Below are 18,979 nucleotides of genomic sequence, written 5' to 3'. Positions count from 1 at the left end.
TTATATTTCAAATAGGTTTTGCAAGTCTTGGTTTCTCTGGATTCATTTGTTATCTCTCAGTCTTCTTTGGCATTGCGGAAAACCCCCCAAGTCTCTGACAGCTTGGTTTGGTCCCACAGTATGAACCTGTGGAAGGTGTGGGTTAAATAGAAACGCTCACATGTCCCACAGAAACCCCTAGAGATTTCCCATGTTGGTAAGTGCATATGTTAGGAGAACCTCTCTTACCATGATCCTAATCATATTTCTTGTAAATCCTGAGATTTCTCAGATAGGATTTAGAAAATTATTGCTTTTGTCATTATCATTGAAATCATGTATGTCCCTTCTGAATATTTGAAAAATGTGGAAAGGGTATAACAAGGAAAATTCTATGTAAAAATAAACTTTTCCTTCAAATTGGGATAATATTGTACATTTTGATAACTTTTCTTTTTCATGTAATGTTATATAATAAAGAAGTTTGCATATCCTTAATTAATCATCAAGTATATGAACTGTAATGGTTGATAGAGCATATTTAATTTAGCTAGCCTTCTATTGTTATGTACTTGATTTTTCCCGACTTTGTTATTGGTAATAAGTAATACAAAGAATAGTGGTTCTTTGTGGGGGGATGGGCAGAAACTAAGCCTAGTGTGTCTGCTTTAGTTAGTTACTTAAAAATACTGAGTTCTTTCATCACTAAAATGTAGTGAACTATTAGATCTAAGAGTGTTCTATCTATTGTTATCGCACAGCTTCAAGGGATGCCATTCGTATAGGTGTGAATTGAGGTCCTAGGTGCAGTCTCATCATTGCCGCTGCTTCACAAGGACAGCCACCGTGGATTTATGGGTCCTCTTTTTGTTTTTTTGGTTTTTTTTGAGCAATTTTAGCATATGAATATCCGTCAAGTTTTTATATATGCCTGCCAGATATAAAAAGAAGTATTTGAGCCATTTCCTTAATTGTCTACCAAGCAGATCTTGACTAGCAGTGTGACCTTTGGTCTCACCAGCTTTTGCTTCATATTATCCAGTTATTTTAATTCAAGAGGTCCCTAGTTCCATTATCTGTACCATGAGCAAGTCTATCAAGGAACTTACTTTCCCTCCCAGCAATTAATAAAATCTAACCGGAGCAATGGACTCTGTATTTTCCTAAAGGTCATACCTATACTTCCTGTATAGTTCAATTTGAACAGTTTTTAAGATAAAATACAGTAGTACTCTGCTGAAGTGTATTACTTTTTAAATGTTCTCGTCTTTCCCATCATAAGAATACAGTTGTATTTTAGAATTGAAAGGAATATTAGTGGTCTTTGTCTTGTAGGTAGGTAATTAGAAAGAACAAGTAACTTGCCCAGTGGGACATAGCTAGCTATTTATTCATCACGGTAATCCGTCCATTACTTATATGATGAGAGAATAGCACAATTGGGAGGGAAACTCAACCAAAGAAATAATTGGTTGTCAGCCAGAATCTTTGCTGGGCTTATTAAAGACCCTAAACAGTCATTGAGAATATAGATATGGGAGTTTTAACAACCTAAATTGTGTTTAAAACACTGCTTAGAGTTCCACATGACTTTGTTGCTCTTGTATCCTCTAATCGTTGGAACGTAACTGGACAAGTAAAATTTAGAGACCAGTACAGTCTGGGCAAACCCTGATCATTTTGGTAAAGTATAGTTGTGCCTTGTTAGTACATTTCACAGGCCTGCAGGATGGTAGACAGACAATTGCGTAGATCAGGGGACTTAGTGAATTTTTCCTTTTTAGATTCCATTGATTACTGTAGGTCTCTTTTGCCAGCTGATTATGACCAGTTCATCCAGACTGTACTTTTACCACTGATACTGAGAGGTATTATTAACCAAGAAGGTAAAGGTCAGAGCCTTTCTGAGTAACTTGCTTTCCACAATACATTTGACACTGACGGCTGCTTAGAACAAGTGTGGAGGCATCATCCAAAAAATTCTTTCCTTTAAATGATGTTCCAGTTAGCTAGGTGACTGCAAGGAGTATTTTGGGATTTCTTGTCCTTAGAACTACATCCTATAGGAAGTCCCTTCTACGTTTGCTCAGTGATTAGGGCCTCAGCAGCAGAGCAGTCAGTTCCACTTGACTAGGAATAAATCACCCACGTTGAACCATGATAGTTTCTGACAACTGGCAATGCTGATAAAAACCAAAACAAAAGATGTTAAGAAATCTGTGCCAGTGTGGAGCTGGTGTGCAGATTTGATGGATTCACGTGCAGCATGCATTCTGCGTTAGTCTTCCTCCTCTTTCATCGGTTTTTCTCTCTTTGTAAAATAAAAATTGTACGAGAAGAAAGGCTCTGTATCATATAATAATTATTTCGATTTTCTTTCTAGCCCAGTTAACAGAGTTATACCCTAATTAGAGAGGTCATTTTAAGGAAAACGCCTTCCTTCTCTAAATAGTTATTTAGAAAGTGTTTCCTTCTTGAATTCTTCACTCTTAGTTCTTCTCTATGATTTTAGGCTGTATGTATAAACCTGATTGACCCTTCCCCTCCCTATTCATCACCAGGGACACAGATAATATAGACTAAACACCAGTTCCTTCGATCTCTGCACAATTTTACTCATGCAGAAATTGAATACATGTTAATAGCTGCTTAATGATTTCTTCTTAATACAGATCGGTTATGCATAAAGTAGGAAGAGCCCATAGAATTATAAAATACATTATTTTCTGCAAGAATTTTTTATTAATTTTCAATATTACTAAGTATAAGTTATTAAAGTAAAAGAAGAAAAGCTTTTTTAGCTATTGTTAAGTGCTCCTTAGTCCGTGTGTATAAATAAACTAGCCTCCTTCTACCCCTTGAAAGGCCAAACAGACTGTCTTAATACTATCATGATATTGATCCTGATATCAAGTACCTTTGGTTCTGCCCACCAGCTTTAGTGTGTTATGTTTGACTATACACGGAAGTACATGGAAGATGCTCTTCTGCATTGGCAGTGGTTTGGTACCTCCACCCTTCCTTCTTTGCTTCTGTAGGGGAGAATATTTTCATATGTGACTGTAGTAATAACATTGTGTTTATTGATAAACACTACTTAATAACAAGGAATCATTTATGGAAAGATGCTTGAGACATCTTTGTGTGATTCTTCTTCCCCCCCCCCCCGCCCCCCATCATAGAACATATTATTTATAGCACAGTGATTAGGAGTAGAATTCTGGAGCTAGATTGCCTAATAATTATAGTCTTGTGGCGGAGCTTCAATAGTTGTTATACATAGATTTCTGAAAACAGTGCCTGATACATACCACACTCTCTGTGTTAGTGGTGCCTCTTGTCACCACTGCCGCCGCCTCCTCCACCACCCCCATCACGAGTAATTTTTTGTTGTTTTTATCATATTGCCATTTTAGGGATTCTGTGGTTTCTGTTTCTACAAAATGGAAAGTTTTTTTCTTGGGTAGATATTCTGAGCATATTTAAAGGAGTATTTTTCCACTTAGCATGATTCTGAAGCAGTCATCTCTATCATTAATAGTCGAGTATGTGCATAACTGATCCAGTTTTTCTCTTAGCTGTTGTATTCAAAGCTTTTGTAAATAGTGTATTTTAGATCCTGTGGATAATTGAACTTGGTATAGAATGGGATTTCCACTATATATTTTATAGCAATTGCATAGTAAATACTGAAAGGGTGTGATATGGGACTATTAGGGTGAACAGTTTTCACAGCCTCTATATTGGATTAGTTAAAAGAAGAGAATAATGGCAAGATTAATATGATAGCATTCATACACCCCTTGGTTAGCAACGTCTGAACCCAGAGAGCCTTGATCACAAAATCACGATTTTGAGTCTCAACCAAAGTGAGGATATATAAAAGGAGTTTTCAGTAGGATTCAGCTGCTGTCCATCATGATGCTGGGTAAACGGAAAGTGCTTTGTACACACCCATCCTCCCACACACCACACAGAGCCTCTTTTGGGTTAATGCTCTTGCAGCTGGTTTGCACATACCTGTATCTACTGCAGGTCTTCCTTGCCGATAGCAGCTTGCCCAAAGGAGACAGCTCTAGTGAGCGCTGCCCTTTCTTCACCGTGGAGTGGCTATTTCTGCTCTCCAGGAATAGCCATCCTCTTCCTCCCCTCCAACTCAGCAGTTTAGACAGCTGGCTAATTGGATAAGAAAGTAGCTTAGGGAGAACTTGTTAATGGGGATTTTACCTGGTTTAGCAGCTTCTGCACCTGAGTATATCAGGAAAAGTCTTTTTGTTTGTTGGTTTTTGTTTTTGCTGGCAAAGAATAATGGATCCCTTTAATAGTTGGCCTACATACAAATTATACAAGTGGAATTGTTAACAGTGAACATCTTAATTATTTCTTAGATGCTGATGATGGAGGAGAAAGAAGGGTATAATCCTTATTATGCATGTAAGGGCTGTTTGTATATTAGGTGGGCTCATAAAACAAATCTCTGGTTTCTTGTATGTAAAACTTGGTTGGTTCTATGAAGTTTTATTTTTTAAAAAAGGTGGTTTGTACTGCTCTTCCTTGGTAAAAAAGTCTAATCAACAGAATGATATCTTTTTTGTGTGTGTGTAAGGTTTATATGTCAGCAACTAGGATGACCCGCACAGCTGGTTAAATATGTAAACACCAGGGCATTGCCTTCTGTATGTTATGGAGTACTAGATTTTTAAGTGGCAAAATCTCTTTAGTGGTTGTGAATTTACCTAAGTATTGATCCATATGAGATTCCAATAGGAGTGTCTGATTAAACTAAAGGAAACTAATGCTTTTCATATGTGATGGTCTTTTCTCTCACAGTATGCTTTGGACTTTATCGGCATGGAAAAGACTGGAGCCAGTTGCAGTGGTTCACCTGTAGGATTCTTCCTTCGTTAAAGAGTGAAAATCCAAGCCTGACAGTACTCATGGTTCCCTATTCTGAGTTCGCTGAATCTTTTCGCTTAGCTTATTTGTTCTGCTGTGGAATTCTCAGGGACTGTAGAGAGGGACCTTTTTTTCTTCCCCTTGGAAGGGTCTGCTTGGAATGAAGCAGACCCTTAAAGAGCTTATATTAAATTGATTGATGCAGGAATTATTTGAAGGTTGGATTTAGGTTCTTTTGTAGTTCTTTTCTTGGCAGAAGTCTATGTGTATGCCTAAATACAGTTTATAAAAGTCCAAGCTTATGTATTATTTACTGACTAATGAACCAGAATTTATTATAGACCTGATGTGTGCCAGATATGAAGATACAAAGCTGGGGTAGAGGAGTAAGATCCAGTCTATTTGTGGAGATGTGTATAGAATGAGTAATAACAATATGGTTGGAGATTCGTGTTATAATGTATAGATAGATGAAAGAATGGAGATAAATGTATAGATAGAGAAAAGAATGGGAGATGTGTATATGTATGTATGTAGATCAATACTTTGTTCATGTGTGATGGCATACAGACTGTGGTCATCTTATTGTCATGGGGATAAGAGCAAGAAAGTCGTCCCAAAGCAGATAACATTTATGTTGCTTTTTGAAAGCCATGTGAAATAAACCAGCTAGTTCAAGAGTAGACGATGATATTATATTCTCCTGCTTCATTTTTCTCTGTAGGACTTATCACCATCCTACATACTATGTTCATTTCATTCATTCATTCCTTGTCTATCATATTAGGATTAAGCTCTTTGAGGGCAGGGATTTTTGTCTGTTTGGATTAATTCTATATCCTCAACACCTAGAAAACTGCCTGGCACGTAGCTGAATGAAAGAATGAAGTTTGTGAGTTTTAGAATAGTTGTCTTACTTATTTTCCTTTTGCTTATTAAGAATCTCTCTCTACAGTTCCTCCATATTTTTGCTTACTATTTTTCATTGTGTGTACGGGAGTCTCCCTAGTGATAATATGCTGTTTCCACACTATTTCACAAACCCATCCCCTATTTTCCATCTCCCTTAACTCACTTAGTTTCCAAACTCTCTTACCTGAATTGATACGCTCTCCTAGCTGTTTTCATGCCTCTACGTAACTCCCCTTAGATATTGACTATCTTCTCCACAGCTATCAGAATTATCAGTCTGAAATACAGAACTGACCGGACTGTTTCTTAGCTTAAAAGTCCCTAATAGTCCCCATCTGTCTAGAGTAAAATGTGTGCTCGTTAGAATGGCACGGAAGCCCATCCATAGCTTGGATTCAGGTACATAAAGTCCCCTTCCCATCTTATAATGAAAATGGGTCTGTTCATTTTTCTTTGTGTCACTAGTGCCTGGCATGTAATAGAGACTTCACCAATAGTTTTTTGAGTAAATGAATGCGTACTAGGGTATATGAAGGAATGAATAACTATAATAATAAATTTCATTGAAAATGCTTGCTGTTGAAATAAAAGATGATATAAAAACCTAACTTGAACACTAGCATTTAAGAACAGTTTTTCCGGGCTTCCCTGGTGGCGCAGTGGTTGAGAATCTGCCTGCCAATGCAGGGGACACGGGTTCGAGCCCTGGTCTGGGAAGATCCCACATGCCGCGGAGCAGCTGGGCCCGTGAGCCACAACTACTGGGCCTGCGCGTCTGGAGCCTGTGCTCCACAACAAGAGAGGCCGCGACAGTGAGAGGCCCGCGACCGCGATGAAGAGCTGCCCCCGCTCGCCACAACCAAAGAAAGCCCTCACACAGAAACGAAGACCCAACACAGCCAAAAATAAATAAGTAAATAAATAAATTGAAGAACAGTTTTTCCTTTTTACAGCTGATTTGTTTTTCTTAGCATCCAGCTGTTCAATTTGCTGTCCTCCCTCAGCATTTTTTAAAGGAATCTCTCTGGGCATTTACACTGTTGCTTTGGAAGTAATCCAGTTTCTCATGGCTTTCCTCTCTGTAGGTCTTCCCTTTATCCCCATCCCTATATGTTGGGTCTTTTCTCCCTAGCTACTTTCCTTATTTCTTTATAGAGATTTATGACTCTGCATGTATGACCATACCCATGTGTATGTCTTTTCTCTCTTCTGGCTATAAGTTCTCAGTTTAAAGCTTTGCATGAAGTTCTAAGACCCTTAGGGTTAAATTACTTCTACAGAGCACACACTGACAGCCCTGATCTACCTGTTTCCAACTTAAAATGATTTTTATTGTGACTGTTTGTATTTCTCTGAATTTCCTTTTTTTTCCCCCCTTAAATGTGTGTGCACAACTCAGATTGAAAATCTCCAAGAGCAACTTAGAGATAAGGAAAAGCAGATGAGCAGCTTGAAGGAGCGAGTCAAATCCTTGCAGGCTGACACCACCAACACTGACACCGCCTTGACTACTTTGGAGGAGGCCCTTGCCAAGAAGGTGGGTGACTGGCCCAGACTCCTCACAGACACATTTCTTCTGCCTTCTCATTAATCTGAAAGTCACTTTAGTGATGAGACTTGATAGAGGAGACAGAAGAAGTCGCTTTGGCAAAAGGGAAAAGAGCTGCCTGTACTGTTGCTGACGTACCCAGTGTAAGGGAAGGAAGATTCGTTTTGTTGTTGCCAATTTAAGCACCTGTTGCTAGGCAGGATGGATTCCGTACTGGAGGGCAGTGGCTGAAGTTTCTAAAGAACTAGCCATGTGCTCCCTGTTTACTATCTTCTTTTTATGTGTATGGTCAGCTAGAATCGGTGATGTGGGAATGTCAGACGCTGACCATCAGGAGGCAACATTAGTTCTCTTTTACTGTGCCGCATTGGGATCTAATATATTCATGGGTTTTAGTTATTAATACAGTGTACTTGCTATTTTTCTAGTCGTGGCCTTGCCACTTCATTTTGCCTTCATGAGCAAACCTAGTTTTTACAGGAATGGTTGACTAAATAAAGAAGTGGCCCAACATGACAAGTGTTAATGTCTTGGAGGAGGTTTAAGGACTCTTGGTGGGGCATTTTAATTGGATTCTTCTTCTTCTTCTTTTTTCTTTAAGGGATAGGGTTACTGTTCCTTAAGCCTCTTGGACTCAGAATGTTTCAGGCTTCCTGCCCAGGGATCAAGGCTTGATCCCCGAATATATTCAGAAATAATACCCATAAATGTACTTAAATTGCTTCAACTTTCAAACTTCCTGAGTATCTGTTGACAGAAGTTTTAATGGTTTCTCTTTTCTTTATCCTTCTTTATGCTTTAAGCTCAACAAATCATAATCTCTCCAACCTCCTCCTGTTTGCTGTGTGAGTTGTGAGTTGTTTCCATTGCTTTGTAGGCAACATGTGAATTATATATAGAAAAGAAATATTTGCTACTTATTGTCCTTAGGGTATATGTATAAGTTTTTTGTTGCTTGGGATTTGAATAAATGAGATTATTCCAAAAGAATACTCTAGGGACATCTAATACTAATTAAGGTTATAGGAAAAGAAACCTAGGGGAATCAAAAGAACAAAACCAGATGTATGTTAGGGCAAGATAGGTTGGAAGGTTGAATTCTTTACAAGGTCAGTTATTAACGACCTATCACTGTCTTTTGAATGGAGGATGGAAGTGTGAAATTTTATCAGCTAGAAGCTGAATTGCAGTCATATGATAGAAGTATGAAAGGAATTTTCTCATGTATTGATGTACTCTCTTATCAGGAGCGGACAATCGAACGCTTGAAGGACCAGCGGGAGCGAGATGAGCAAGAAAAGCAGGAGGAAATTCATAACTACAAAAAAGATCTTAAAGACCTGAAAGAAAAAGTCAGCCTATTGCAAGGCGACCTCTCAGAGAAAGAGGTCAAGATCACCAAAATGGAATTATTTGGTTTGCTTAGCCAGTGCATTGTGTGTATATGTTGTTGGTGTTTACATAATGCGTATAAAAAAAGGGTCTGTTGGAAGATTTAAAGAATCTTCTTATAGCAGGGATTATTTCAGGAAGCTTTGCAGAGATATAGTAGATGGAATCATTTCTTTCCTAAGTCTTACCTCTTACCTCTTGCAACTGTTATGAGTTGGCTTCTTACTTGCTAATGACGTTTTACAGATCCTAAAATAACAGTATTTCTCCAGTTACATTTGGAGAAATATTGTGCTAATGGTGAGAAAGCTGATAGACGAACGGCATATGCACAAGGAGGACAGTTTATTTACATCAGCTCTTAACGATCACCTCAGCATTGGCAGAGAAATCTTAAATGATTGTTGACCAATTAGGTGACTTAATAGACTTTGATTTTACTTTTGAAGAATCTTGTCGATGTCACCTAAATAGCAGAAATGCCTAATGCCTTGTGATCAGATAATAATGAGCTTTAGGGACATTCTCAGGGTTTTCTTTCTAATATCTTTAGGAAAATTTATGGGAATTTGTGTTTCTAATAGAATGTTTCTTCCAAAATTAGAAGAGAAGAAAAAAGTCAGTGTAGCTACTAAGGTTGACTGCTTACATTCACAAAGCTTGATCTATTTCCATTTATTTTGTGGGAATGGATATGTATTGGTAGAGCTCTTTAAGTCACTATTCAGTTGGTATTTCTTGGGAATTCATTCTGTTTTAGTTAGAACTTGAAAGCCAGAGCTAATGTTGTTGTTCTGTATTTCATGTTCTTGAAATGGAAATATGTCAGTATATGCTAACGGAAAGAAACTACAAACCACCAGGAAAATAAATTTAAGAATTTAAATCTCCATTTTGTTAATAAATAGTATTTATTCTAGATGTATGTTGCTTCTTTTAGGCTTCACTCTTGGATCTGAAAGAGCATGCTTCTTCCCTGGCTTCCGCAGGACTGAAAAAGGACTCACGGCTTGAGACACTAGAAATTGCTTTGGAGCAGAAGAAGGAAGAGTGTCTGAAGATGGACTCGCAGTTGAAAAAGGTTAAAGAAAACTTTTCCAATTTCTTGCTTTGCTTTATTTATTTTTTTTAAGTTTCTGCTTTATAACAAAGTGAATCAGCTATACATAAACATATATCCCCATATCTCCTCCCTCTTGCATCTCCCTCCCATCCTCCCTATCCCACCCCTCTAGGTGGTCACAAAGCACTGAGCTGATCTCCCTGTGCTATGCGGCTGCTTCCCACTAGCTATCTGTTTTACATTTGGTAGTGTATATATGTCCATGCCACTCTCTCACTTCGTCCCAGCTTACCCTTCCCCCTCCTCGTGTCCTCAAGTCCATTCTCTACATCTGCGTCTTTATTCCTGTCCTGCCCCTAGGTTCTTCATAACTTTTTTTTTTTTTTTAGATTCCGTATATATGTGTTAGCATACGGTATTTGTTTTTCTCTTTCTGACTTACTTCACTCTGTATGACAGACTCTAGGTCCATCCACCTCACTGCAAGTAACTCAATTTCATTTCTTTTTATGGCTGAGTAATATTCTATTGTATATATGTGCAACATCTTCTTTATCCATTCATCTGTTGATGGACACTTAGGTTGCTTCCATGTCCTGACTATTGTAAATAGAGCTGTAATGAACATTGTGGTACATGACTCTTTTTGAATTATGGTTTTCTCAGGGTATATGCCCAGTAGTGGGATTGCTGGGTTGTATGATAGTTCTATTTATAGTTTCTTAAGGAACCTCCCTACTGTTCTCCGTAGTGGTTGTATCAATTTACATTCCCACCAACAGTGCAAGAGGGTTCCCTTTTCTCCACACCCTCTCCAGCATTTATTGTTTGTAGATTTTTTGATAATGGCCATTCTGACTGGTGTGAGGTGATACCTCATTGTAGTTTGGATTTGCATTTCTCTAATGATTAGTGATGTTGAGCATCCTTTCATGTGTTTGTTGGCCATCTGTATATCTTCTTTGGAGAAATGTCTATTTAGGTCTTCTGCCCATTTTTGGATTGGGTTGTTTGTTTTTTGATATTGAACTGCATGAGCTGCTTGTAAATTCTGGAGTTTAATCCTTTGTCAGTTGCTTCATTTGCAAATATTTTCTCCCATTCTGAGGGTTGTCTTCTCATCTTGTTTATGGTTTCCTTTGCTGTGCAAAAGCTTCTAAGTTTCTAGGTCCCATTTGTGTATTTTTGTTTTTATTTCCATTTCTCTAGGAGCTGGGTCAAAAAGGATCTTGCTGTGATTTATGTCATAGAGTGTTCTGCCTCTGTTTTCCTCTAAGAGTTTGATAGTGTCTGGCCTTACATTTAGGTCTTTAACCCATTTTGAGTCTATTTTTGTGTATGGTGTTAGGGAGTGTTCTGCTTTCATTCTTTTACATGTAGCTGTCCAGTTTTCCCAGCACCATTTATTGAAGAGGCTGTCTTTTCTCCATTGTATATTGTTGCCTCCTTTATCAAGAATAAGGTGACCCTATGTGAGTGGGTTTATCTCTGGGCTTTTTACCCTGTTCCATTGATCTGTATTTCTGTTTTTGTGCCAGTCCCATACTGTCTTGATGACTGTTCTTGCTTTGCCTTAAATAACAGCATAGTAGAAAACTCTATAGTGTCCAAATGGAATAACTTACCAGTGGAGTAATAATCTCCTAAAATTCAAAATACCATTTATACCTTGATTAATTCTCTTGGCATTCTTATCCTATTTTACTTTACTCCTGAGAGTCCCCAAACTCTTAGAAAATTGGCAATTCAGAGTAAGATTAAAATATGCAGCTCCTTTGTAGATGAAATGTAAGACCACAATGTAAAAATCTCAGTTATCTGATATTTTTCTTCTATTAGCATTAGGCTTCCTGGAAAGAGATAATTTAACAGTGATAGTCACCCATACCGGTGAATATTAGAATTTGGTACAGGTATTTACTATCCATTTCATTGATTTACACCTCTCTAATATTTATATGGCAGTTTGTGGTTTTCAAAGCACTTTCATACTTATTATCTCTGAGTTACCAACTCTGATTAACTGGGTCCAGTTCATGTGATTACTGATGAGAAGGGGGCCCAGCCTAGTCTTGAGACTTGGTGGTGTTCTTTTGACATATATTGGGTGTGTTCAGCATGAACACCTTGTGATGAATCATTATTTAGGGTATGCCAGAAATGAAGTCATATTCTTAAGCTAAGGAAAGGAAGAAAATCCAGTAGCTTAAAGTTACTTTTGAATAAGTAGGAAAATACTTTTTTTGAGATTAACTAATTCAGATTTGGTAATTGACTTTTTTCCCCCTCACTAAAGAAGTGGAGGTAATTTTCTATTAAATACTGGAATATTGAAGGTAAGACTGTTAGATGTATTTAGGATTATGAAACTGAGCAGTAACTGTCAAGAGTAATAAATGTTATTCACTAATATTCCAAACTCGCCTATTTATGGCAATCCCACATTTTCTCTTTGTTTATTTTTAATCTCCTTGTTATGATACTTCTATAGCTGGCCATTTTTATGATCTCTTAAACTTTGTGTTTAGGTTCATGAGAAAAAATAAAGTTATCTTTGGGTAGAGGACTTGGTGGCTTCCCCCTCCTCTGATTTATTACTTGTTTTTCTGCTAATTGCCATTTTACTTTTCGTATTTTCCCTTCTTTCATTCTGGACAACTGTAACTTTTCATTTTAATTAATTAGTGATGTTTTCCTATTACACTGCTCCCACAACGCCCTCCTCCAACCTAAATATAGGTTGCTCTAGAGTTTGCAATATACATTTTCACTCTTTTCTTTTTCCTCAGCTTTTTCAATGCCAAAAATTGTATATATTTAAGGTGTACAACATGATGCTTTCATCTATGTATGCATTGTGAAATGGTTACCACAGTCAAGCTAATTAACACATTCATCAACCTTAAATAGTTACCTTTTTTCGTGTGTGTGGTGAGAACACTTTTTAAAAATTGTAGTATAATTGACATATAACATTTTATTAGTTTCTGGTGTACAACATAACAACTCAATATTTGTTTATATTGCAAAATCATCACCACAGTAAATCTATTGAACATCCATCAGTATACATAGTTATAAATTTTTTTTCTTGTGATGAGAACTTTTAAGATGTATTCTCTTAGCAACTTTGACATATGCAGCACATATTTATAGTCACCATGCTGTACATCACATCCCCAGGACTTACTGTTTTGTAACTGGAAATGTGTACCTTCTGGTCCCCTTCACCCATGTCGCCCACCTCTGACTCCCCACTTCTGGCAGGCTACCGGTCTTTTCTGTGAGCTTGGTCTTTTTGTTTTTGTTTTAGATTCCATATGTAAGTGCAGTCATAATGACATTTATCTACTCTGTCTGACTTATCTCACTTAGCACGTTCTCAAGGTCCATCCATATTGTGGCCAATGAAAAGACTTTCCCCCTTTTTTATGGCTGAGTAATATTCCTGTGTGTGTATACATACATACATACGTACATACCGCATTATCTTATCTATTCATCCACTGATGGACTCTTAGGTTGTTGAGAACACTTTTTAAGATGTATTCTCTTAGCAAATTTCAAGTATGCAACACAACATTGTTAACTAGAGTCAATATCCTATACGTTAGATCCCCAGGACTTATTCATCTTATAACTGAAAGTTTGTACACTTTGACCAACATCTTCCCATTTCCCCACCCCCAGCCCCTGGCAACCACCCTTCTACCCTCTGCTTTTCTGAGTTCACCTTTTTCAGATTCCACATTATAAGCAAGATCTTCCATGTTTTTAATATGTGGCATTTCCTTCTCATTCTTCTTTGCAGTGTCCATTTTTCTGCTTACATTGCCCCTCTACTCTTGGGTGTTGTCTCCTTTTCCCCTTAGCGCCTTTAACTATTTTTTTAAAATATTTATTTATTTTATTTATTTATTTTTTGGTCTGTGTTGGGTCTTAGTTGTGGCATGCGGGATCTTCATTGTGATGCGCGGGCTCTCTAGTTGTGGCGCACGGGCTCCAGAGCGCATGGGCTCTGTCGTTTGTGGGATGCAGCCTCTCTAGTTGAGGCGTGGGGGCTCCGTAGTGGCGGCACGCGGGCTTAGTTGCCCTGCGGCATGTGGGATCTTAGTTCTCTGACCGGGGATCAAACCTGTGTCCCCCGCACTGGAAGACGGATTCTTAACCGCTGGACCACCAGGGAAGTCCTGTGCCTTTAGCTATTTATCATAGTTACTTTAAATTCCCTGTCTGGTAATTCCAACATCTGTGTCAAATATATGAGTCTTAATTTTTACTAGCAGGGGCGAGAGTGGGAGAAATGCCCTTTCCCCAGGTAGGACAAAGCTCTGTTAAAATTTTTACTCCTGAGGGTCTGTCTTTGGATAGAGTACACTTTGGGCATATTTCACAATTGTTACTCTTCCCCTCCTGCAGCCAGAACCACAAGGGGATTTTTGTTGGCTCTTCACTGTGAGACCCTGGTGTGGTTCCTGGATTAAAGCCCATGAAAGTACGGGCCCCCCTAAAACCGCCGGCCCTGGGACTTTCCTCACTCGCTTGCTTGTACGTCCACACTCAGCCCCCAGCAGTTCCTTAAAATTACCACTTAAGTGTTTCTGCTCACAGCTTCTGCTCCAGGTGAGCAGATCTCAGCTTCAGCTCTGTGGGTTTGCCAGTGTCTCTTGATGTTGGAGGGGTAATTTTTCCTGTGACCCTCAGTTCTCTGATAGGTCCTAGAAAACTCATTGATTTTCTGTTTTTCAACTTCTTCTTGTAAAAATAGTAGTGATGACTTCTGAGTTTTTTACATGTTGGAACTGAAGTTCCAGTAGCTTCCCGTATGGAACAGGCCTACTCATTCTTGTTTTATGAAGGTATTTGTATGAATTTTGCTGTTTAGAATAAAATCTAAAATAATAATATAATAAAAACAATTTATTAATTATATTTGGGAATCAGCTTTAGTTTTATTCATTAACACATAACTGTTTATGGAATCAGTAAGTTAACCTATGCCCAGGAATTTGAAAGTAGATCACAGAGATCTTAATTAACAATATACCTGTCTTATACAGCTTTTTCAGTTCTGCTAGATGTTGAATGAATTTGACTATTTCATCATGTCTGTTTCTAAACTTAATTTATATTGGAAGTTGCCTTATTGAAAATAAAAAACCCTTTGACTTTAAAAAAATGTCTTAAAATAAATGAGAGCATATTTCCTAATGTAAGATTGAGATAAGAGTCTAGTAATAAAATGTAAGACCCAGAATAATTGTTAAATATCATATTTCAGATTTTATCCCATTCTAGTAGATAAGTGCTTCCCTAGCATTATTACATTTTAAAAGCAGGGCAGTGAAGTAAGTCAGACAGAGAAAGACAAATACTGTATGATCTCACTTATATGTGGAATGTAAAAACCAAAAACCAACCAAAAACTGAACTCATAGATACAGAGACCAGATTGGTAGTTGTCAGAAATGGAGGGCTGTGTGTGTGTGTGTGTGTGTGTGTGTGTTTGTATAATGGGTGGAGGTGGTCAAAAGGTACAAACTTCCAGTTATTAAAAAAAAAATGTAACTGTGTAGTGATATTTTGTCTATGTAATATTTAAGCAGAGAAGAACCTTATAAATTGAAGACTAGCTATTAGATGTTTGATAATCCCCTGTTGAAATTGGAGTATAGGTGGCTTCTGGGGACATGGTTTGCCCACTGCCACTGTATGTATATCTGATAGAATTTGGACATTTTCTTTGTAGGCACACGAGGCAGCATCGGAAGCCAGAGCCAGTCCAGAGATGAGTGATCGAATACAGCAATTGGAGAGAGAGATTGCCAGGTACAAAGATGACTCTAGCAAGGCCCAGGCAGAAGTTGACCGCCTCTTGGAAATCTTGAAGGAGGTGGAAAGTGAGAAGAATGACAAAGATAAGAAGATTGCTGAGTTGGAAAGGTAAGGAAAGGGAAGCTGAAGAGGCACTCTCTATGTTAGAGAGGTTGAAGGATGGTTTTAAAACTATGTACTTTTCGGGACATATTTTTCCAATATATCTGCCTCTCTGAATTTACCTTATTACCTACTTTTTATTCTAAGTCAGTGTAGCTTCACTGTTGCAGTCTCTGAATGGCAACACGGAGTGGGAATAGATTGGGAAGCTATGGACTTCAGCATCATTGATTGGAAAGAGAAAGTATTCATTGATTAAGAAGTTAAAGTTTTCTACTGGCTAATCAAGAGAGTGCAGATAGCCACTTGCTCTCTCATTATTTATTTATCTGTGTAAGGAACAAATGAACCTCAAGTTTAAGGAGTTAAAATTTTTAATTGGTTTAGACCTTTTATGTTGAGCCGTTGCTCTTTTGGGCTGTGAATTTTTAGACTCTGTATTGTGGAGAAGCAAGCTATTACATTGGTACATAGGTCAAATTTAGAAGGAGGGACATTTTGAGGACAAGTTAGGAGACTTGGATGTGATTTTTTATTGAGCTCTGACTTTGACTTCTTCAGAATGAGCTTTGTTTAAACAGAACCAGCCAGATAGCTCTCTTGGAATTTTCTTTGCCTTTTTTTCTTGTTAGGGTATTTTGTACGAAAGATAAAGCGTATGCCTCTTGGCCTCTTCCTTTACACCATGTATTTAACATAAATTCACAAGTGCATAGAAATAGTTCTTCCAGTAGCACTGCATTAATCACTGTATTCTGAACAGTCAGAGAGACTGGCAGTGACAGAATGAAGTCATTAATCCGTGTGACTCCTTTGAGCCTGATTCTTAGAAGTATTTTATTTTCATGCTCTTGAACGTTGGGAAGTAGTAGACTACTTTCATAAGTTGTTTACTAAGTTTTAAATTTTTAGGATATTGGTAGACTTGATATTTTCCCCTAGAAGTAACTTTTTCCTCTTGTTCTGTACCCATAGAATTTTGATTTTCAAAAAACTAAAAGGATAAAGTCCAACCCTCACAATTCTTCTTCACTAAGTTGAAAGTGTGAATGAATGAGCTGATCACCTACTCATTTGTTTCCTCTTATTTTGATATTAACTCTATTCGTGTTTTCTGGTCTGGTTCTGGATAAGATGGGTGGATAAAGTTCTTTAAGTCAGAATTAACAAATTATCAGAGTCTCAAGATTAGATTATATATGTTTTTTGTACGTCTTCCCTGTTTGCACTGCATCTTTACCCCCAGCACACGTGCACGTGCACACACACACACACACACACTCTCTCGTTACATACTTACATAAGTACATGCCTTTCTTTGCTTTTGTGTCACCCTGAAATCAACAGCAGTACTTCATAGATGTAATTTATTTTTATTTTATTTATTTATTTATTTATTTTTTGAAATCAGACTTTTATTCAAATCTTAATTTCATAGATTTTAAAATACGATACTTCTGATGGATTAGTGACTTCCCACTAAATGTATTTCAGTCTTTCAGAAAAGAAATTTCTTGATAAAGTTTTATTTTTCAGTTTGATTTTTTTGTGTTAGAACTCTGCATTGAAATTATTGCTTGCTATTCCAGATACCTTGCTTGAAAAATGTTTCAATTCATTTTTGGACCCAGTACTGATTTTGGGAGATGGACGTGATTTGAACGAGAGTAAGAAATAGAATTAAATCTATATTTGATATCCAAAGCACACCAGATAGCTTTTATTAGCCACTATATTTCTCACATTTGGGGAGAGAGTTGTAAATGATCTGTTCTTTCCACAGAATATTACTTATAAATTTGAACAAGTACTATAGAATTTTGTCTTCTGGTCATGTAACATTGTAATCTTCTTTTAAGATTCGACACACAGTTTCCTGGCTACCGAGAAAAGAAACAGTTTTAAAAACTCAATTGCTACTGGCTTTGTAATTTGTTATTGAGCAGCATAGTTTAAGAGGGGAATAAAAGATGATTGGAATTATTTTATGCCTTTTCTTCCCAGAGTTTTAGTACTGAGCTGCGTGTGCGTGGCTGCTGTGTTTCTTACTAACCGTTTGCTTCTTATGTTGCTGTTCCACTGTTTCCTGGGTGTGGGTGTCTGGCTCCCTGTCATTCCTCATCTGAGTTTCTTCACCTTTCTTTTGGCGTGTCTTATCCTGGTCCTATTCCATTGGGGTTTTGGTCTCTGTGTCTGTCTGTGTTCATGTCCCTCTTGGCCATGCTGTTTCCCAGAAAGCCAGCCTCCCGCACTTTGTACCTTCCACGCCACATTTCTGTCCCTGCACCGTCGGGGGGGTTTGTTTGGGACTTCCTGGGAAAGTGAGTGTTAAGTAAGGCTACAGTTGTGTACTCGAGGAGTTGCTGCTGCCACTCTTGCTGCTGCTGGGGCTTGCTGGGGGTTTTGCTTGATCAGAATTAAAGACCAGCCGGTTATATATCCAGTTGAACAGTACCTCTTAGGTCCATTGCTTGTGGATAAAGTATGTGTTCTCTCTGCTAAGATTCTGATATTGTTGGATATAATTGTCTTATTCTTGGTTTCTAGCCCATCTTTTATGTGGTGGTTCTTTTGCTGGAGTGCCCTTTAAGTAGTAGCCTCTCAGGCGATGCAGCTGTAGTGCCACACCCTGATTCAGGAAGTAGCATGCATTTTTACTGGGTGTTCAGCCACCTTCTAAGTGCAAAAATGACAGCAGAATGTTATCATTGGGCTAAAGAAAATTCTTATTATTCTTTTAAAATTTCCTAGTACTTATGTAAGATTCTCCAATATTAATAGGTTTAGATTAAATCATGAAGAATTCCCAGACTTATTCTTTGTGGTCTTGAGAAAAACAAATAGTCCCTTACACTGCTCTTCCAGAACAATGGTAGTTCCTGTCAGATGATTTAGTGTTGTACGAGTGTCTTGAGCTACTGCAATTTTAAAACGAGGATTATGTAGGCCTACCCATACATCTGCAAATACAAAATATTTTTCCCAATTAAATCGAAGAAGTACTATTTCTAAATTTATACTCCGTACTGTGGTGTGTATCAGTTGGAGTTCAACCAGAGAGGCAGAACCAGTAGGAGAGATACATACATATATTTATATATATATGATACATATATATCCGTTTTATTACAAGGAATTGTCTTGCATGACTGTCAGCAGCTGGCTAAGCGAGTCTGAAATGTGTATGGGAAAGCTGTCAGGAGGAGATCACCTGCAGGATAGAACTCCCGTGGGCATGGGCCAGAACGGTG

General features: G+C 37.9%; 1 protein-coding gene across 1 annotated transcript in view; it reads left to right on the top strand.

Moving 5' to 3' along the window:
- Positions 1-18,979, top strand: part of LOC132362761 (ELKS/Rab6-interacting/CAST family member 1-like) — a 130,702-nt gene that overhangs the window by 83,547 nt on the left and 28,176 nt on the right. Inside the window, 4 exon segments of the mRNA XM_059917736.1 lie at positions 7,187-7,324; positions 8,584-8,724; positions 9,669-9,809; positions 15,541-15,734. Of these exon segments, the coding sequence (XP_059773719.1) occupies positions 7,187-7,324; positions 8,584-8,724; positions 9,669-9,809; positions 15,541-15,734 (614 nt within the window).

Source organism: Balaenoptera ricei, chromosome 3 (assembly GCF_028023285.1).
Source record: "Balaenoptera ricei isolate mBalRic1 chromosome 3, mBalRic1.hap2, whole genome shotgun sequence".
NCBI lineage: Eukaryota > Metazoa > Chordata > Mammalia > Artiodactyla > Balaenopteridae > Balaenoptera > Balaenoptera ricei.
The sequence above is the reverse complement of the archived record's forward strand: the minus strand, read 5'-3'. Positions and strand labels throughout refer to the sequence as shown.